The 18,547-nt window shown below is 43.6% G+C and overlaps 5 protein-coding genes across 6 annotated transcripts; 3 read left to right on the top strand and 2 right to left on the bottom strand.

The window, feature by feature from the left end:
• The first annotated feature begins 467 nt into the window (after window positions 1-467).
• Window positions 468-4,813, top strand: LOC117136881 (tetratricopeptide repeat protein 7B). 2 transcript variants are annotated; one of them, XM_033297986.1, is made up of 9 exons: window positions 468-783; window positions 844-1,126; window positions 1,267-1,378; window positions 1,437-2,376; window positions 2,452-3,000; window positions 3,769-3,866; window positions 3,934-4,047; window positions 4,112-4,308; window positions 4,369-4,813. In XM_033297986.1, exons 1-9 carry the CDS (start codon window positions 654-656, stop codon window positions 4,499-4,501), a joined length of 2,556 nt encoding a protein of 851 aa, XP_033153877.1. In that variant the 5' UTR covers window positions 468-653; the 3' UTR covers window positions 4,502-4,813. The 2 variants fall into 2 exon arrangements, with proteins under 2 accessions (XP_033153877.1, XP_033153876.1); XM_033297985.1 differs by having other exon boundaries at window positions 3,739-3,866; window positions 4,369-4,811.
• A 242-nt stretch (window positions 4,814-5,055) lies between these two features.
• On the top strand, window positions 5,056-7,273 carry LOC117136882. Its single transcript, XM_033297987.1, has 2 exons — window positions 5,056-5,804; window positions 6,240-7,273. Exons 1-2 carry the CDS (start codon window positions 5,304-5,306, stop codon window positions 7,251-7,253), a joined length of 1,515 nt encoding a protein of 504 aa, XP_033153878.1. The 5' UTR covers window positions 5,056-5,303; the 3' UTR covers window positions 7,254-7,273.
• A 2,280-nt stretch (window positions 7,274-9,553) lies between these two features.
• LOC117137653 (zinc finger protein 25) lies at window positions 9,554-12,848 on the bottom strand. Its single transcript, XM_033299189.1, has 2 exons — window positions 11,470-12,848; window positions 9,554-10,660 (listed from the first exon to the last, which is right to left on the bottom strand). The coding sequence occupies exons 1-2, from the start codon at window positions 11,888-11,890 to the stop codon at window positions 9,825-9,827; spliced, it is 1,257 nt and encodes a 418-aa protein (XP_033155080.1). The 5' UTR covers window positions 11,891-12,848; the 3' UTR covers window positions 9,554-9,824.
• A 70-nt stretch (window positions 12,849-12,918) lies between these two features.
• LOC117137654 (eukaryotic translation initiation factor 3 subunit F-2) lies at window positions 12,919-14,070 on the bottom strand. The gene is made up of 2 exons (XM_033299190.1): window positions 13,838-14,070; window positions 12,919-13,781 (listed from the first exon to the last, which is right to left on the bottom strand). The coding sequence occupies exons 1-2, from the start codon at window positions 13,940-13,942 to the stop codon at window positions 13,026-13,028; spliced, it is 861 nt and encodes a 286-aa protein (XP_033155081.1). The 5' UTR covers window positions 13,943-14,070; the 3' UTR covers window positions 12,919-13,025.
• Window positions 14,071-16,711: 2,641 nt separating this feature from the next.
• Window positions 16,712-17,583, top strand: LOC117136678. The gene has a single exon (XM_033297686.1). The coding sequence runs from the start codon at window positions 16,751-16,753 to the stop codon at window positions 17,147-17,149; it is 399 nt and encodes a 132-aa protein (XP_033153577.1). The 5' UTR covers window positions 16,712-16,750; the 3' UTR covers window positions 17,150-17,583.
• Window positions 17,584-18,547: the final 964 nt, after the last annotated feature.

Genomic DNA, 18,547 nt, shown 5'->3' with positions numbered 1-18,547 from the left:
ACATAAATTTATATATTTCCTCGGTTAACAGAGCCCACCAGTGTTGCCAATTTTAAAAATGAAAAAATGAGTAATCGGAAAACTTTGTAGTTTATAATAGTATGTACATATATGCATAAAACCATATATGATATATTTATAACTGTTGTGAGAAAACAACATAAAATGAAAACGCTAATATGTGGGATTGATAATGTTCTATTTGGCGACCAGAGGTATCATCTTATTAGGAAAGAGCTACAACACTAGGTCTTATCGATTTAACCAACACCATGAACAGCTTCTGTTGGATTGCACACGCTTGTGACAATAAAATGTGGAAAAAAAATATGGAACAGCTGACCGAGAGTTAGCATTTTAGCAGTTAACAGAGGACGGACCCCAGATGTCTTAGCAGCACTGGTACACAAATCGCTTTACAGCACGCTGTTAGCGAGATTACCGATAACAATTGCTGTCGATAACAGATGCGGCCATATGTGATAAAGAAGAAGAGCGAAGAAAACAGATAACTCCAATGTTTGCAAAACAATTTGATTAGTCTTGAAGGAATCCGCTTTTGGCGCTTAGAAATCCGCTTTACAGCGAGCACAGGCACACACTGGCCAAACACAGCAAGCATAGACTGACAACATTATCCGTGCAGTGGACATATGGCCAACAAGAACATGCGTAACACCACAACCAAAGTGGAGGCCCTGATTGAGAGCTGTCGCAGCGAGGGCAAGTGGCAACGGGTCATCGAGCTAACGGATGAACTGAAGACCGGGTCCCCGCACAATGGTAAGAAGGTTTCCGCTGATGACGGTACTCCTGCAAATACTTCCTTCTTTCGTTCAACAGAGTGCCTGGCTAACTTTCTGGTGGGGGAAGCCCGTCTGGAGAGTTACCTGGAGGAGAACGCACTCGCATCAGACTCAAATTTTGGGCGCGCCAAGTCTGGATTGACGGAGGCCCGGCGCTTCCTTCACTTGGCTTTGGGTGAGAGTGGCCAGAAGGCGGGCATTGCCCTGGACGCCTATCTGCTGCTGGCCAAGCTGTGCTTTGCCTGCGGCGAGTATGAGCAGAGCCTGGACAATTTCGTCAAGGCAGAACTCAACACGCTTGCCGAGAAGGAACTTACCCTGTAAGTTGGCAATTGGTTTTCCAATCAAAATGTTCTCATCTACTGCATGGGGACTTGCAAATTAAGATGAATGTACACAACAACCCTTAATTAAGAGCAAATTTGCTAACCATTCACTTCTCCTTACATATATATAAAAGGCGAAGCCTGAAGATCCTTGCGGAGTCGTATGCCATCAAGGGATTGTGCCTGGAGCAGCAGACTACGAAGCCGTCATCTAAGTTTAAGAAGGCCGAGAAGGACACGGAAATGGTAAAATCCTCGCTTTTAATTTTAACTAACTTAGTAATTTATTAATTTCTTATTCCAGATTAGCTGTTTTGAGCGCGCATCTGATCTGGGGCTGCTCTATCTGCAGGAATACGATCTCGTTAGTGGGAGCAGTGGCTCGTCCAACAACTCGACAGCTGGTTCTACGTTGAATGTAAACGCCTCCACTGTGCAGCCGTCGAGCAGCAGTTTTGCCATCAGCAGTACTATACCGGCGAGTGGTCCGAGTGGACTGGAAATGAACCGCAAGATGGGCGCCATACTGGAGACCGCCCTACAACGGGCCCCCATAGTGCTTATTAAGACGGAAAAGCTTCAAGAGGCAGTTGAACGGTATCGGATCATGCTAAACGCCATCGAAACGCGGGCTACTCAATCGTTGCGCCTCACGCTGGCCCGCCAGCTAGCTGAGGTCCTTTTGAGAGGAGTCTCGGGCACGATTTACTCGCCTCCCTTTACCGGAAAATCTGGAGGTGGGACGTTGCGAGGAGGATCCTCCAAAAAACTTTGGAAACCGCGTAAATACGCAGCCCGCCAGCAGTTTAACCCTCGGAACCAGCAGGAAGAGGTGATTCTATTGCTACTCATAGCCGAGGCACTGGCTGTGAGGGATACAGTTTTGTCGCAGAGTCCTGAGTTTAGACAGGCCCGTCAGCATGCTATGGGCAACGTTACGGCCGTCTATGACCTCCTTACCTTGGCTACTGTGCGCTGGGGGCTCGTCCAGCTATTAAATGAGTCCTTTGAGAAGGCGCTAAAGTTTAGCTTCGGTGAACAGCATGTGTGGCGGCAGTACGGCTTAAGTTTGATGGCAGCCGAAAAGCACTCGCACGCTTTAAGGGTCTTGCAAGAATCAATGAAGTTGACTCCTAGTGATCCCTTGCCTTGTCTGTTGGCTTCTCGCCTTTGCTACGAGAGTCTGGAGACGGTAAAGCAAGGTCTTGACTATGCTCAGCAAGCGCTGAAGCGCGAAGTGAAGGGTAAGATAACATTGAGTTTATAGCTTTAAACAGATTTCATTACGCTTATCCGAACTTCACTTCTTCCGTGTACAGGCCTGCGACCATCGCGAAGCCAACTCTTTGTGGGCATCGGTCACCAACAGCTAGCCATCCAGTCAAACCTAAAAAGCGAGCGAGATGCGTGTCACAAGCTGGCTTTGGACGCCCTGGAGCGCGCTGTGCAGTTCGATGGGAACGACCACCTGGCGGAATACTACTTGTCGTTGCAGTACGCGCTTCTTGGACAGCTAGCGGACGCATTGGTTCATATCCGTTTCGCGCTGGCGTTGCGTATGGAACATGCGCCATGTCTACACCTGTTCGCACTGTTGCTGACTGCGTCGCGTCGACCTCGTGAAGCTTTGGGAGTTGTGGAGGATGCTTTGCACGAATTTCCCGATAACCTGCAGCTACTGCACGTTAAGGCACACCTTCAGCTGCATCTAGAAGACGCGGAGACGGCGTTGGGCACTGTGCAGCACATGCTGGCCGTGTGGCGGGACGTTTACGAGGCCCAGCTAGCGGGAGAGGAGGAGAAGCACTCAGATACCAAGAGTGGTGTTCACTTGGCACATTCCTCACAGATGTCCGACAAGGATTCAAGTAAGAACTCGATAGCTGCCGCTTGCATCTGACTTATTCATATCTCTCTATCTAATAATGTGAATGTTCTGTGTATATACACTCGTATATATATCTGTATCCCAAACTCTGCGGAATCTATGTAATATACATAACAAACAAATCAAACTCGCATAAATAATTGTAAGTTTGCTAAGAAAATTCCGGTTTAATCAAGCTTCGATTTCGCGAGTATATCGAATTTGGTCAACACCGGGACTCGCATTCATTCCAATTTTTCTGGTTCTGTAGTTTCCTATATTTAATTCGCCGATCTTTGATTTTCTGCCATGCTTTACTTTTTCCTATTCTTATTAACACTTCCATAGCATTTTGTAAATACCATTACGTATTCCTCTAAGCGCACCCGCATTTGTACATTCTTCTTATACTTAAAGAGTATGATATGAAAAAAGATTTGTATGCAACAATCTTCGATTTATGTCTTCGGATGTCACAAAAATACCATTGAGCGGTATTTGCGACAACCGAAATAAGTTTAAAACATATTATTAATTAAGTACTAGAGTATTTTTTTGGGCTCGTTACTTGTTAGGCGAGATAATATTACCATTCTGGCCCTCTTCTAAAACATATTTGCATGATCTCAAAATGTTGTCTATCCTTATCGTCTTATCTTTGTTTCCGTTTCAACCTTTTGTCTATTCGTTATGTATAAGCTTTTGTCGAAAGAACTAATATGAAATTCGCTTTTTAAAGATTCTGTGTACGCGGCTTCATTGGCTGCAGTCTCCCGCGTTGAACAGGCTCTGAGTGAAGCAGCAAGCTCACTGAGCTCATTTACGCAGCGTCCTGGACCTCGACGACCCTGGATGCTACAGATTGAAGTGCGTTCTTAGTTTCGATTAATATTCAAGATAATGTACTTAATGCGGCTAAATGGATTCGTTTCAGATATGGCTTCTGCTGGCTGATGTCTATCTGCGCATTGATCAGCCCAACGAGGCACTCAACTGCATACACGAAGCCTCACAGATTTATCCGCTTTCGCATCAGATTATGTTTATGGTAAATCCTCCAATCTTGATTTATTTATTTCCAACAGTAACTAATATAAGAACCATATTTTTAGCGTGGTCAAGTGCATGTCTATTTGGAGCAATGGTTTGACGCCAAGCAATGCTTCCTGAACGCAGTGGCCGCCAACCCAAACCACACAGAGGCTTTGCGTGCACTGGGGGAGGCGCATTTGATACTGGGCGAACCGAGACTGGCTGAAAAAATGCTGAAAGATGCGGCTAAACTGGATCCGAGCTGTCCAAAAATTTGGTAAGCTTCAAGACGTATGTTTAGTACTTAAAACCAAACTCATCTTGACAAATTTACCAGGTTCTCACTGGGAAAGGTGATGGAGATCCTGGGCGATTTCCATGCCTCAGCCGATTGCTTCGCCACGTCGCTGCAGTTAGAGCCATCATGTCCTGTGCTACCTTTTACTTCCATACCTTTGGTGTTTGAATAGGAACACTTTCGTGTCTAATTTGGTTTGTTTGTAGCAGATTTAAGCTTGACAAACCTCAAAGTCAACAGCAATACTATAACTATACTTCCTAATTCCTTCAGTGTAAAAATTGTTGTATCGCAGTTTTGGAGCAACAAATGTTTTAATATTGTTTGTGTGTAAATTATTACCAAGCTTCAGCTTGGCTGTATTAAGTGAATGATCAATTCTTCTATCTTCCTTAATCAATAACGTTTAAGGAGATGGTTGGTTAAATTGATTACTCTATTAGGTGTTGTTAATTACATAAAAAATTGGTTATTATATAAATATATAGTATTTCGTGAAATTATTTCATCTTATCATTGTGTATCGGTAAATGGCAGCATTCGATTTTCTTAAGTTCCTCGCATTTTCTACTTGAAAAATCATTCTGATTAGTATTAAAGCTTGTTTCGCTTTTACCATATGGCCTTTTACTTTCCGTACAAGCTAATTGACGCCGTTAATATCCGCGTTCTCTGCTAAAGGCCAAATTTAGACCTTAAAACTACCAAGGAGCTTACACTTGCAGTTGGGCCCCTTTTCCTTCAGGTTCGGTGCGCTTGTGTCGTTGCCCTGGGCAACTACTGTGGCGTACGGGCAATCAATAAAAATATAAACAAGCCAGGCGAAAGTGTCGCTGCGGAACAGGCACAGGAATTTGGGTTTATTACGCCACTCTTAAAAATTCCCGGGCGATTCATTTGGTGTGCTACTTTAGACTTTGGCCCCGTTAGATCAGCCACTTGAATCTTAATGGCCGATTAGTTGCACAAGCATAATGACGCCCAAACGAAAGCGTCGCGGACGCAGCGAGTCGCGGGCCAAAAGCAAAGACCAGGGACGGTCCAAGGAAGAGCACTTGCATCTACTTCAGCAACTGGAGTTGGCTGACAGCTGCTGCGACATCTGCCACTGCGACTGTTACAGTTCCCACAGCAGCGGGTCCGCGAGTGGACGCGGCATTCAGCGGCAGGCGAGCGTCAAGGAGTTGTTGCAACTGGAAAACGACATTCAGACGCTGGAGCAACTGCAGCGACGGGAAAGTGCAAGCTGCCACCGAAGTGCTTCCAGATCGTCAACAGAGCGAAAGTTTGCCCACAGCAGGCGGGGATCCTTCGACGGTCAGAAAAGAAGTGCAAGCTCAGGCAGGACCCGGCGGTCGAAGAGCGCAGGAAGTCGCAGTTGCGAGTCCCGGGAGAAGCAGCCTGCACAGAAAGTACAACCAATTCCTCAGGATCGTCGGAGGCGCCGTGCTCAAAAGGATTGCAAAATGCTTCAAGTAAGCCTAGATAACATGAAAAAGGTTATAAGATTGGACAACGAGCAATTTTAGAGTCTATCCGTCCGTCTGTCCAAATAAACACTGTGCCCTCAGAGCTATAAAAACTGCAAATTTGGTTTGAACGTTGCCACGTTGCTTATTTTCATAGATATGTACAATACATTTTGGCCACAAACGGCCAAAATTGTCGTTTGTCTGTCCGTAAAGAGCACGGTGGATCTATCGCCGCCCACCTTTGCAAGTTTGTTTCAAAGAATTTAAAACCCCACTCTAACGCCCACAAACTGCTGTCACTTTTATTATTTTTGGCTCACGATGTTTTAACCAATTAAGACGTCAGTAAGCAACAAATGTAATCGCCGCTACGTGGTGCTGGTGCCCGATCTGGGAAAAGTCGCCTTCCTACCTTATAATTCTTTGACACCTTTACAGAAATTCTTGGCCCCCCTCAACGACGCACACAACCTTTCCATTGTCGGACGGGCCAAGTCCAAATCCCAAGAAAATTTGGCTGTGGTGTCCTGCCAGCCGCAGATCAAGAAGAGCTCGTTATGCAGCTCGATGGCCAACTTGTGCCTTGCACCAATGGTGCGAGCCGCATATCAGCAGGTCCCCAGCCACGACCAGAAGATCCTGAACTGCATGGCAGAGAAGCGGAGGCAGCAGGCCGCCGATAAGGAGACGTCCTGGTTGGCGCGCAAGTTCTGGGAGAACGAGCGACTAGAGCGCCAGCTTCTTCACGTGGAGCAACTGGAAGCTTACAAGAATGCGGTTCACGACAAACAGTTCCAGGACTACCTGGTGACCAAGGCGCGACTGCAGGCTTTGGCCGAGCGCGATCTGGCAGAGCTTAAGCGATTGCGTGGAGCACTTAACGCCAAGGACGCTGCGGTCAAGAAGCGACTGGAGGCCAGGCGGCTGGAGCGAGACCTTAACATCTCACAGCGGCGGTGCGAGGAGCTGCGTCGCAGCGAGGCGGTCACCGTGCATCAGGAGGAGCAGCACCTGGACGACACGCTGCGTAAGCGCGACATCTGCATGCGGCTAACGCAACGCCTGCGACGGGCGGACGAGTTACGTGGCCAGCTGATGGAGTCGTACCTCAAGCGTATGCAGCTCGACAACTACATGGAGCAGGTGCACCACGAGGAGCACTGGCGGGAGCGACAACTGGAGGAGCGGCTGCGCAGGGATCAGCTCCGCGAGGATATCGAACGCAAACGACATCAGTCCCAGCGTTTCGTTGAGTGTCGCCAACGGCGCCAAAATGATCGCTTCCGTACCGCCAAGATCTCTGCCAGTCTGCGGGAGCTGGTGCGCCAGTCGGTCACACCCGAAGGTGCTATTAGCGGCTCGGTGGGCCAGGATAATCCAGCGCTCAACTCATATGTCCAGCAGCAGATAAAGCTGGGTCGCCTGCTCTTCGAACAATCTGCCAGGGAATAACTTGTTTGGTAGATGCATTTCTGATGGTTATGTACATATGTATATACAAATTGTTGCTGGTTTTATGTTATTAAAGTCATTTAATACGTGTAGTTCTATTTTTGTATATTTATCTTGTAGATAAATATAACGGAATTAGAACTATTCGCTTTTTTTGTATTAAGCTTAGTCATGTATGATTGGAATCAGATGCATAGATTTGGATCTTATCGCCCAAGGAACAGCGATAACAAAGCCGTACAATCAAAAAGCACCGGGCGAGGAGGTTGATGTCTGGATGGAGACAAAGGTGTACCCCACCCTGAACCAGGAACTGCAGAGCACGTTCATATGTATACATACATACGTATGGGCAGAGTGAGCCTCAGTCAAAGGCCTTGAAGTGGGACAGTGTCCCAAGAGGAAAGACTCCCCTTAGTTTCCTCTCATTTCGCATCGATCACGTTTCGGTAGTGCAAATAGTGACTCCAAGTGACTAAGAGCCCCGCGAATTAAACAGAAGATGCACATGCATCCCAAACCAAGACAAGGTTATCAGACCCCATTCAGTCTGATTCATCGTCGACCTAGGCCAGCGGTCGCTTCCTGGGTTCAAGCTTTTAGTCTCTATCAAAGTTAATTAGATTAACACTTTAACTGCTCTCTCGGCTTTGGAGCTCAAGTGCATAATTGTTGCGGTGGTTTTGAAATTGAAACAAGTGTCGTGCTCATGCACGGTGACATTTTGTTGAATAGCTAGTGAAGATTTGAAAGTCTGATTTGCCTACGCATTGAGTAGCCTGCCCTAGGAATTTATGGCGTGGGGGTTTTTACTAACCATGAAAATGACAAAACGTGGCGATTATATTCATCCGCTTCACCACCGAAAGATTACTCAAAAATTAATATGGTAAAACTTATATATATACGTATATGACGACCCACAAGAAATACAAAATATTCCTTAGGAAATTCATGAGAGAGCAAAAGGGTTGCCACGCCCACTCGAACGCCCTCAAACCGACTAAAACTGACACGCCCACACTTTTGAAAATTGTTTTGATATTTTTTCATATTTTTAATAAGTCTTGTTATTTCTTATCGTTTTTGTTTAATTTGGGTAGCAAATTTGTTTTCGGGGAATCACAGATTTGGAGAATTGAACTGTAGGCTATGACTTCAAAAGCAAACATTTGTACAAACTTTCGCAACAAGACAACTTATAAAAGAATAGATCGTTCAAAATGATAGGCCTTGACTTTGGTTCGGCTTAGAAAATCCCATTGTCTTTAAAAGATGTCCTATTTTGTAAATACTGTTTCTATTTCGCACACTCGCTTCGTCACTACGCCAACGGCAGTTCCCACTGATAATAGCTGGAAAATTTTACTTGCGCTTTTTCTTACAATCTTGCTGTGGATCGACCCTTTCATGGCCCCTCTGTCAATCGCTTCTTCTTGAAACACGATCTGTGCTCACATATTTTATTTTTGTTCTAAATAGGTGGTAGACACACACATAGGAGCACGCGTGCAAATAAACCGAGGCTTTGGGCGATAAGCCCTGAGTTGGGTTTTATAAGAGCCTAAAGTAAATATTGGGCAGAGTCCTTAGTCAATAAGTACGTGCTATCATCGTGGTGGAGGTGAACATATTATGGAAATTTTTAAAAATTAGCATTCTTGGCAAAATTATTTTAAGTAAGCTCTCAAATGATCAGAGGAACATTAGTAATCGTCACATAGCCATAAATTTAATTGCGTCATATTATTTTTGGGAATTGCTATTTTAGCTGATGTACGCTTTGACACCGCATCTTTTAAGCTTTAATCTTATTGTGATTACACATTTTTTCACGATTTCTATTTCAAATGTCTTGCTTTTTCACCTTCGGTTTTTTTGTATGCTGGGTATTTCGCCACTTTCTCCTCGCAGCTGCGTTTGGCAATCAACCGCTTTTGGTTTGCGACACTGCGACAAATATGATAAGATAAGGAACTGGGCATAGGAAATGCTTGCCAAATCCATTGTTGGGCAAAAATAATGCAATGCCCAACCAAACAGCTCGACGAAGGAACGCTCTACTCCCTAGCATTCCATATGTACATAGATGTATGGGATGTCTGGGTAGATCAACTCACTATGTGACTTAGATTAAGAATGTACAATATGCATTAGATGCGTCCTCAATCAATGTCAATTCTCAATTTCATCTACCTGGTGGCTTATTTTCTAGTAATAATCGACTACCAAAGGCTTACAAACTCAAAACAAACTGTTTCTAGCTGAAATATATTTATTCAAATGTATAGAAAAATGTAGATTAACTCATTTGCATGTATGTATTCTTTTATGAAATATCAAGAAACCATTTATTTGCCTAACATGGCATTTATTTGAATGAATGATTGATTCAGTAAGATAACAGCTTGAATTGGGTAACTACGAAGAAAGTGGTATCATGCCAAACACTTATATTATATAAATATATTCACTGTAATGTTAAAGTTATAGGTGGTCGACTCGGTGTAGTTGTCCATCCAGCACCCCTAATACTTAAAGCAGCCTCTTCCTAGGATGCGAGTGGGGCCCTCAGCTCTCGATGCCCTCCGTCTCCAACTGGGCCTCAATGATATCTGCGTGCAGGCGCACCATGTGGTTATTCAGGTTGCCAACGCTCTGGTAGCACTTGTCGCAGTACTCGCAGGCGAATGGCTTCTCGCCGGTGTGCACCAGGAGGTGGGAGTTGAGGTGGCCACGAGTGAAGAAGGCCTTCGAGCAGCGATCGCACTTGAAGGGCCGCTCCATGTTGGGGTTGTGGGAGCGCATATGGGTGCGGAGGTCGGACTTGGTGGGCCAGCTCTTCGAGCAGCGCTGGCACTCGAATATGCGCGGCTTGGCTTCGCCGGTGTGGGTGCGCAGGTGGGACAGCAGCTGCGTGCGCAGGATGAAGCGGCGCTCGCAGTGCTGGCAGCCGAACGGCCGCTCCGTTGAGTGCACCGACTTCACGTGGTAGCGAAGACTGTGCCGCGAGGCAAAGTTCTTGCCGCACTCCTCGCACTGGTACCTCATCTCGCCCATGCCGTGCACGGCTGTCATGTGCAGCTTGAGCTGAAAGTTGCGAGTGAACTTCTTCTCGCACTCGGGGCACGGGTGCAAGGATCGCGGCTGCACGGCACCAGCGGCCTTCTTCTCCCTGGGCTTGACATTATCCTGGCGCGGCCTGGGTCTCCGCATCTTGGGCTTTTCTGCGGCTTCCGGTGCCGGCTCTTCGGATGATTCCGGCGGCGTGGGGGGCTCGACTGCAAAGAACTCGGCGGTCTCCGGCTGGTGATGCGGAGTGTTTAGGCTGCCCGAATCCACCGACGATTCCCAGTACGAGAGAGTATCATGCCCACTGTGCGAGCTGTCTTGGAAGTCCAGGCTTTCTGCGGTGGTGAAAAAGTTATAGTTAATATATGGAACTTTAAAGGGAAATATAAATAAGAGAGACCACCAAAGTAGGCAGTATGTCAAGCGAACTTTGCAAGCTGCACTAATTTACGATCAAAAACAAAGTAACTATAATTTCATATTAATTTAATTCATTTATTTTTCACTTTTCTATGGCAGCTGCGTGAATATTACAATCTATATCTATAGACCAAAAAATATATGTACATTCTCAAAAAATGGTTGTATACCGAATTTTATCGCTTAGTGATCGAAAACATCGAAGTAACGGACTGTTTCTATGGTAGCTGAATGATATAGTTGCTTATCAACCCGATATTTTTCAGTTCAAAACGTTGTGATTAAAAATAGCGTGAGTACATATTTTTATTTATTTTTCGATTATTCCTTTTGCAGCTGTATGATATAGTAGTCTGATCCGGCGCATTCCGATAGCTGATAATTTTACAAGAGACTAGTAGAGACTCGGTTGTTGATACTGATAAATATATAAGAATATATGTATATATAGCAAGGATATCAAAAACTACTTTTATCGGATCCTTTTAATCTACGAGTATCTATATGTTCATGTATGCAAAATTTGTGCCTAGCTGATTGTTTATAACATTTTATGGCTTAATACATATAGAAAAACAAACTTAATTAAATTCGAGCTGGTTATCAGCGTGCTATCAGCATGTGTCATGTTTCATAATAAATTTTCTATTATGATCTAATCCTTGGTTCTTTGGCCGGCCTTGGCTTTTAAACCCATATGATCGCCCCGTGCGTGATAACTTACCAAAATCAACGGTCTCCATTAGGGGCGCCACATGGGCCACCGGCTTGGTTGTTTGCAGGGGCATGGACATCGGTCCCTCCAGGCTGCCCACTTCTCGCTCCAGGCACTCAAGCACATCGTCCAGGGCCAAGGCGTCTCCCACGGCCACCGTGTGCTTCCAGTGCTCGTGCCGCATGCGGAGCACCTGCTCGGAGTGCTCGCAACGCCGCTGGAAGTCGCGGGCGTCGTGCAGGCGACGAAGGCACAGGTCGCAGATCACATCGGTGAGGTTGTCGCCGGGATCCAGGCGCAGGGAGGGAGCGAGGGCCTTCAGCTCCACCGCCAGCTGGCTGGAGGCGTCATGGAGACTGTGGTAGAGCGGCGGTTGCTCCAGCAGGCAGCAACGGCAGACGAGCGGGTGGTGCGGCAGCAGCGAGAGCATAATACTTAGTTGCTGAAATCCGGACGGAGGATCGCGGTTTACACTACGAGTTCAATCAAGGAAGCCCCGATCGATACGGACGTTTGGCATAGTTGTTTTCCTCGCGTTGTAGTCTTAGCTCAGTCTACCTGGGCTTTCATTTTGAAATCGGATCTCATTACGGTTTGACCACAAGCTTAATACTTGGTGCGTCTGCTCGGATCGCCGGTCGCTGGACGTCTGAGGGTGTGGATCCGCATCCAATCCACTCCTCAGAGCAATGTTGCCAGCGATGTCTATCAGGAAAGGCGACCGGGGCACACCGATAGCCCTTGGCTTGAGCGATAAGTCAGAGGCGGCGGAGGCGTCGGTTCGTCTGAGGGGTGGGGGCGCAGAGAGACAACGGGAGATTCGTCTGCGGAGAGGGGTGTCGTAGGGCTACTATCGACGGTCAACGTCAACGTTTGCTAATTTTCAGTTCGTGCCAGCTAATTGATTGCCCCGGTGGACATCCGCCGACTGTCCCTGAACCGCGATAAGGCTTTATTATCTCGGCATTATTTGGGTGGTCCACATCCCCGACACCCCCACCACCTTTCCACTACCATCCTCCGCCGTGCCCTCTTCGTCGAGATTTGAACAGACCGAAATAGATCTGTACTGGACCTTATCACCGTCCGTAGAGATCGTCGATCCGCTGCGGGTTTCCCAGCACTGTTGTTGTATTTACCGCAAACTTTTTGGTGCCTAAACGGCCAAAGGAGTTGGCCAAATGACTCGCTTTCTCTGATAATCTCTTACCAATGGGACTAAGATCCGGATGCTGGAAAAGAATGCCGATCAAGCGTTGCCTATAAGGTTTTCGGACAACGCAAAGTAAACTGTGTAGAACGGGGGAAGCCTTAACGAAAATCATTTGTTTTCGGCACGAGCTCATAATCACCGCTGGATTCGATGTTTCTAGATTCCAAAGTTCACGAGCCGATACTTATTTAAGAATTTCTACAGAAGGCTTGCATTCTTGTTTTTAAGTAAGTGTGACCTACATCCTCTATTTAATGAAAGCTCAATTTATTAAGTGGTGAAAATAGCAAAAGGCGCCTGAAATAACAGATAATTGATTGATTGATTGATCGAGTCCGTTTTTTGTCATTGTTCACTGATTCTGCATGCAAGACAGCTTCTCGCTGATCTCCAGCTGGGTCTTTATCATCGTGGAAAGAGTGATGGCCATGAGCATATCCCGCAAGTTGGTATTAAACATGAGGCGAAATTTTTCCGAGTCCAAAAGCGGCACGGCAGTGAGGGCGGCTTGAAGGGATCTCCCGACTTCGTTGTCCGGTTTTTTCTTCCTGGCCAAGACATCGTTGATGTAGCGCCGCACCAAGTCCAGGCGCTGTTGTATGTCCCTGGTGGCATCCATCACTTGAACCAACTCTGGGCCGAAGCGCTCCATTTGCTTGCTTGCCTGTTGCTGCGATTGCTTTTCTATGCAACGCATAGCCACCAGATCGGAATTTTCGCTGCTAATCTCCATTGGAACTAAAGAGAACATCAGTCCTTTGGTGCCACCAGGCACTCCCATCTCCACAGCACAGTACAGTCGGGTCGAAAGTCGCTGGTTCTTCAGGGATGCATCCACTAGGAGGTGCAGTGGCTGTCGTACGCCGCATTCTCTGACATAATAGTCGTGGATTAGGGACGCTGAGCGGGACACCGACTTCCCAGTGCAGAACCATCCCAGCACACGCTCGTTCGGATAGGCGAACATATTTAGCTCTAGGACCTCGGAGGCATATGCCATATCCAGATCAATGCGTTTGTTCTCCGAATGCTCCTTGTGCGGCACAGTAAAACAGTTTGTGATCTCGATGTGGTCCTCCTTGTTGCGACCCAGCAAAGTGCCCATAACCTTTGATTTGATCAATACTCGATTACTGGGCAGGAGATGAATGCGCGCACACCTACCTGATTGTCACCTTTTGGTCGGCGATCGTAGGCGTCAATAATTTGGAAAAGCACCAACGGCTTTAGAAACACCTTAGCTCGCATGCTTAAATTCCTGGACATCATGAGTTACAAAAATAATCCACTTCAAAAGGAAACTTAGCAAAGCAAACTTGGCTGCGCTTATGCTTAGCCTCGATCCAGTGTTGTAAAATATAACTTAAAAGGGCACGTGCCAAAATGTACTTATGCCTGTCTATTTAGAAACATTTTGAAATGGTAAACAGAAACAAGTTTAAAATAATTTGAAATAAAACATCTTACATTATTTTACAGATGTGTATGCTATAAGAACATAATAAAAACAATTAAAAACATTCTGCTTTTTTACCATATAGGTATATAGATTAAAATTTAGTAAAAGTCTATTACAATAACTCATAATTTACGTGCGCGTTTTTGCAATTTTCATTTATTTATATTTTTTTGAAGTGACCGCTTTTATTCAAGGTCATGAGTTTGTTACGGACGCTTTTTCCGTAGCCATGAGTATTTAGTGGTGAAATTGGGATCTCACCAGGTTATCAATGGCAGTACTCCTTGCTCCTCCCATATTTTTCATACGGCCTAATGACTTTAATTGCATACTCATACAAATTTTAATTGGCGCCCTATTTTAAAAACTTAGTTAAGTTGGCGAACGAACCAAACGAGTAAAACGTTCACATCGCAAAACCAATGAGGCCATTTTGCATGGGAACTAATTTACATATTTTAAATATTATTTCTTAAAAATATAATATTTATAGCAGTCAAAGAATTTTTCTACCCAAATTCGTTATAATACTTCTTCTATGTCTAGTGTATATATCGAAATATATCCTTGCTAATAGAAGTATACCTAAAATGTAGAAAATGTGTGCATATTGCCCACGAGAAATATAACATAGATCTTCTTAGCGGTAACTTAAAAATATGAAATTTGCTTTTAAAAATATGTATATTGCTGTTAGCCCAACATATTGTATTATAAACAGTGGCAATCTAGCCAGCGTAGATTTTACACGCAGATCTTGTTTGAAGCTTTTTTAACGGTTTTAGCTCGATAACGGGATATTTATGTTCTAAATTCATAAAGTGTTTGTTTCAATCCACGGCTATCATGCAGTACCCGCTTTCCATCTTATACCTGTAGTTCGTGCAGTATAAGGGTAAACTAGATATATGGCTAGAAAAGGATGTGTCAGGTAGGAGGAAGCGTAGATAGCCCTGAACACCTGTCTGTCTGTCCAAATGAATGTAGAAATCTCGGGAACTATATCTCGGCAGTGTATCAAGCATGCAGATTCTAATAACACTACACAGCTTGTCCCTAAAATGATATTACTTTAAAACTACATACTTCAGTATGTTCTTAAAATTCGTTGATTTAAATTTAAATTTTCATACGGCTAGTAAGCTTTAATTAATCCTATCTGATTGATGTTTTTTTTTATTAAATACTAAAAATCTAAATTCCTTAATTGGCAACCGTGTTAAACATAAGCCAGAACATATATTTTAATGAATGCAGACCGTGAGCACAAATTCAAATTGAGTGTGAACTTGAACCTCCATCAAGATGCCTCCAAATTATTTCCGAAGGCGACAGGTTTAACGCAAAGAAAATGTAAACCTAGTGAGGCGTTAGATTCATATTCTTTGAGGAAAATATAAAAATTAGTACAGCTTTGCACTATTATTAAAGAGTTTGAATGAACATTTAGTCTAACGAATTAGCATTGTGACATACACTTCTGTCAAATAACCGTTGCAAAATATGATATAATAAAAAAGTAATGATGTAAGGTTGATATGTAAAGACATAATAAAATATATATATATTTTTTTGTTATTTTTTAAATTTCTTTTAAGCCTCTTCGACCTACTATGAAAAACGTACAATACTAAAAGTACATTTTATTAATTTGCTTTTATACGATTCTTAAACTTTTTTAGCACACTCGCAAATTAAAAGTTCCACCAAAAATGTAACATGTATATATTAAGGAATTAAAAAATGTTGTTGGTTCTTAAACAGGAATAATAGTTTTTTTGCAGCGTTTGAATCTTAGCCCCTAATCATTATACATGTAAATAATATTGTCACGTCCATCATGTCACGTTCGACATATCATTGCGTCTTGATTAAATGACTCGATTGACGTAATGTGTAACCAGTTCTGAAAAGTTAATTATTTTCCTGAAATTAATTAATTGAAAACATAAATGGATTATGGGAAAATACATATGTAGATGCTGTTAAACCAATTAACTTTGTTCGGCCGTAGTAAAGATAAAGTTATATACAACTAGGTAGTATACTCAATGTCCATTTAATAATATTAAAAACAAGAGAGTTTGCTACAGTCGACTTACCTGACTATCAGATACCCGCTACTCAGCTAGTAAGAATGCGAATGCGAAATTTCATTATTATACCCGATACTTGTACAGTAAAAGGGTATACTAGATTCGTTGAAAGCTGATCACGAACAACAATTTTTAATTTTTTTCTCATTTTATTGTCCAGTGTCTATCTATATCCCAGAAAAATTATAATATTTCGCGTTTGCATTCACACTAGCTGAGTAACAGGTTTCTGATATGAAATATGTCAAAATATCAAAACATTTTTCAAAAGTGGGGAGGTGGCAGTTTTCTCTGTTTGTGGGCATTGGATTGGGCGTTGCAACATGAATCAACAAATTACCGCTCGGCTATTGAACCTGATCAAGAATATATACTTTATATGGACGGAAACGCTTCCGTCTGCCTTTTACATACTTCTCAACGAATCTAGTATACTTTACTCTACGAGTAACGGGTATAATAGGTTAGTTAGTTTAAACCTGTCAAATCAGTAAACAACAATTTTTCTCTAGCATCGCCGGCATGGAATTTGGCAAAGAATTTCTAAATATTTTGTTCATCCTACAAGTCATCTACATTGTGCCGATTGGGATTCTATGTTTGTTGATCGTGGCGTTTCAGGTGACGGGCTATCACCTCAATGAATTTCTACTTGACTCCTATATCAGCTACATACAGCAAGCCAGTTCGTACACTCCGCAATCTTGGGAAAGAGGGATCAACATAATGGTGTGTGTCCACGTCGCCATCCTATATGTGGTATTTCGGAAGAGGGAGCGTTTGAGGGTGCAGAATCTAGAGGATACCCGGCGCCAGTTTCAGATCGAGGATCTTTTTCGGTTGGAGACTGAGTTCGTGGAGCAGCTACGATCCCAAGGCATCGAACTGGAGGATCCCACATTGGATTCGAGCTACGTATAAGCGTCTTGGCGTCGCATTCAGGAGCCAATCAAATATCTCGTTAATGCCGCCGCCTTGGACAATGTTAATGCTGTATTCATCGTATGAGCGTATATATAGATCGCTCGCTTGATTGCCCAGAATTGAATTCAACATTTGTCCGCCGTGCGCTACACCTACACGGCTCAATTACCAGGCCGATCCAATATAATCCTCCTCGCCCGAGTTGAACGTGCTCGGCTGGCATTACTACACACAGCTTTTGTACTATATGTACAGATATGTATTCGCGCACTGTGAGATAGTTCATTGTTTGGTTCTGCGCATGAGTATATTTTTATCGCGCACTGTGCCCCTTTCTTTCCACCACTTGTGGTGTGCACTTTTTACTGTTTGAAATAAATTGTAAATGATTTTTATTAAAATTTCCGCTTAAATTTTCAGCGGTAATACTGCGCTCTATTTGTATCTCTTCTATCTTTTTGTGATTTAAAAATTTCTTGCGGAAAACAAGTTTGCCGCGCTAATAAAATTATTTTTATGGTGCATAGTTTCGCGATCTTCTCATATCCCTGCGCACATGGCACAGATCATCACTAAATCTTTTATAAAACCTCATTCAGGCTTTTGTAGTGATGTCACAGGCCCTTTTTCTCAACCAAAGGCCAACTATTTAAGTTCGAAAATACCGAATTTCCCTCTATATATTATGATATATAATATTATATGTATATTATTATATATATATATACATATATTATATATATAATATTATATATATATATTATAATATATAATAATATTATATGTATATTATAATATATAGTAATATATCGTAAATATTATATTGGGATCCCCAAAACTAGATACTAGCGGGCAGTTTTACAGTCACTGATGCCGAAATAATATCGGTATTCGATGAATGAATAGGCTTCTTAGATTTTATGTAGTTCGGATAGAAATGCTGAAGGCACTTCACGGCAGTTTTCCAAGTATCTTTAATTAAAGGGAATGGCCCTGACTGGAAACATTTTTGATTATTAAGTGACAACTTAAAATATTTTTTCAAGCTGTCAGCCCTACTCTGCAAGCGATTCCAGAACGCGATCAGGATAAATTGTTTGGTTGACTCATGATATCGGACTTATTCAGAAAACTTCACGTGAAAGTTATGCTTTGATTAAAAGCCAATGCATTTTAATGCCAACCATGCACCGTATACAGAAAAATCGTATCGTAAAAACGACCTGAGTAAATTCACCATTTTTATTTCCGACAATGCACAGAAGCGCACTTCCAGCGAAACGCATGTCCATCTGTTTTAGGGTCGCCCTCGTCTATAGTCGGGCCGAAATTCACCTGAACTCGCGGTGCTAATTTCCATAAAACTTTTGCGCAGCCGCAGAAGAAAGTGGCGAT

The sequence above is a fragment of the Drosophila mauritiana genome, chromosome 2R (genome assembly GCF_004382145.1).
Source record: "Drosophila mauritiana strain mau12 chromosome 2R, ASM438214v1, whole genome shotgun sequence".
In the NCBI taxonomy this organism is placed as follows: domain Eukaryota; kingdom Metazoa; phylum Arthropoda; class Insecta; order Diptera; family Drosophilidae; genus Drosophila; species Drosophila mauritiana.
This window is presented reverse-complemented; position numbering and strand designations above follow the sequence as displayed.

Bases quoted from the DNA above. Each gene is read 5' to 3' on its own strand.
- LOC117136881 (XM_033297985.1), top strand. From the start codon at position 654: ATGGCCAACAAGAACATGCGTAACACCACAACCAAAGTGGAGGCCCTG. The intron at 784-843 runs GTAAGAAGGTTT...TTCGTTCAACAG, and splicing joins GACCGGGTCCCCGCACAATG to AGTGCCTGGCTAACTTTCTG. The intron at 3,001-3,738 runs GTAAGAACTCGA...CGCTTTTTAAAG, and splicing joins GATGTCCGACAAGGATTCAA to ATTCTGTGTACGCGGCTTCA.
- LOC117136882 (XM_033297987.1), top strand. From the start codon at position 5,304: ATGACGCCCAAACGAAAGCGTCGCGGACGCAGCGAGTCGCGGGCCAAA. The intron at 5,805-6,239 runs GTAAGCCTAGAT...ACACCTTTACAG, and splicing joins AGGATTGCAAAATGCTTCAA to AAATTCTTGGCCCCCCTCAA.
- LOC117137653 (XM_033299189.1), bottom strand. From the start codon at position 11,890: ATGCTCTCGCTGCTGCCGCACCACCCGCTCGTCTGCCGTTGCTGCCTG. The intron at 10,661-11,469 runs GTAAGTTATCAC...TCACCACCGCAG, and splicing joins AATGGAGACCGTTGATTTTG to AAAGCCTGGACTTCCAAGAC.
- LOC117137654 (XM_033299190.1), bottom strand. From the start codon at position 13,942: ATGATGTCCAGGAATTTAAGCATGCGAGCTAAGGTGTTTCTAAAGCCG. The intron at 13,782-13,837 runs GTAGGTGTGCGC...ATCAAATCAAAG, and splicing joins GACCAAAAGGTGACAATCAG to GTTATGGGCACTTTGCTGGG.
- LOC117136678 (XM_033297686.1), top strand. From the start codon at position 16,751: ATGGAATTTGGCAAAGAATTTCTAAATATTTTGTTCATCCTACAAGTC.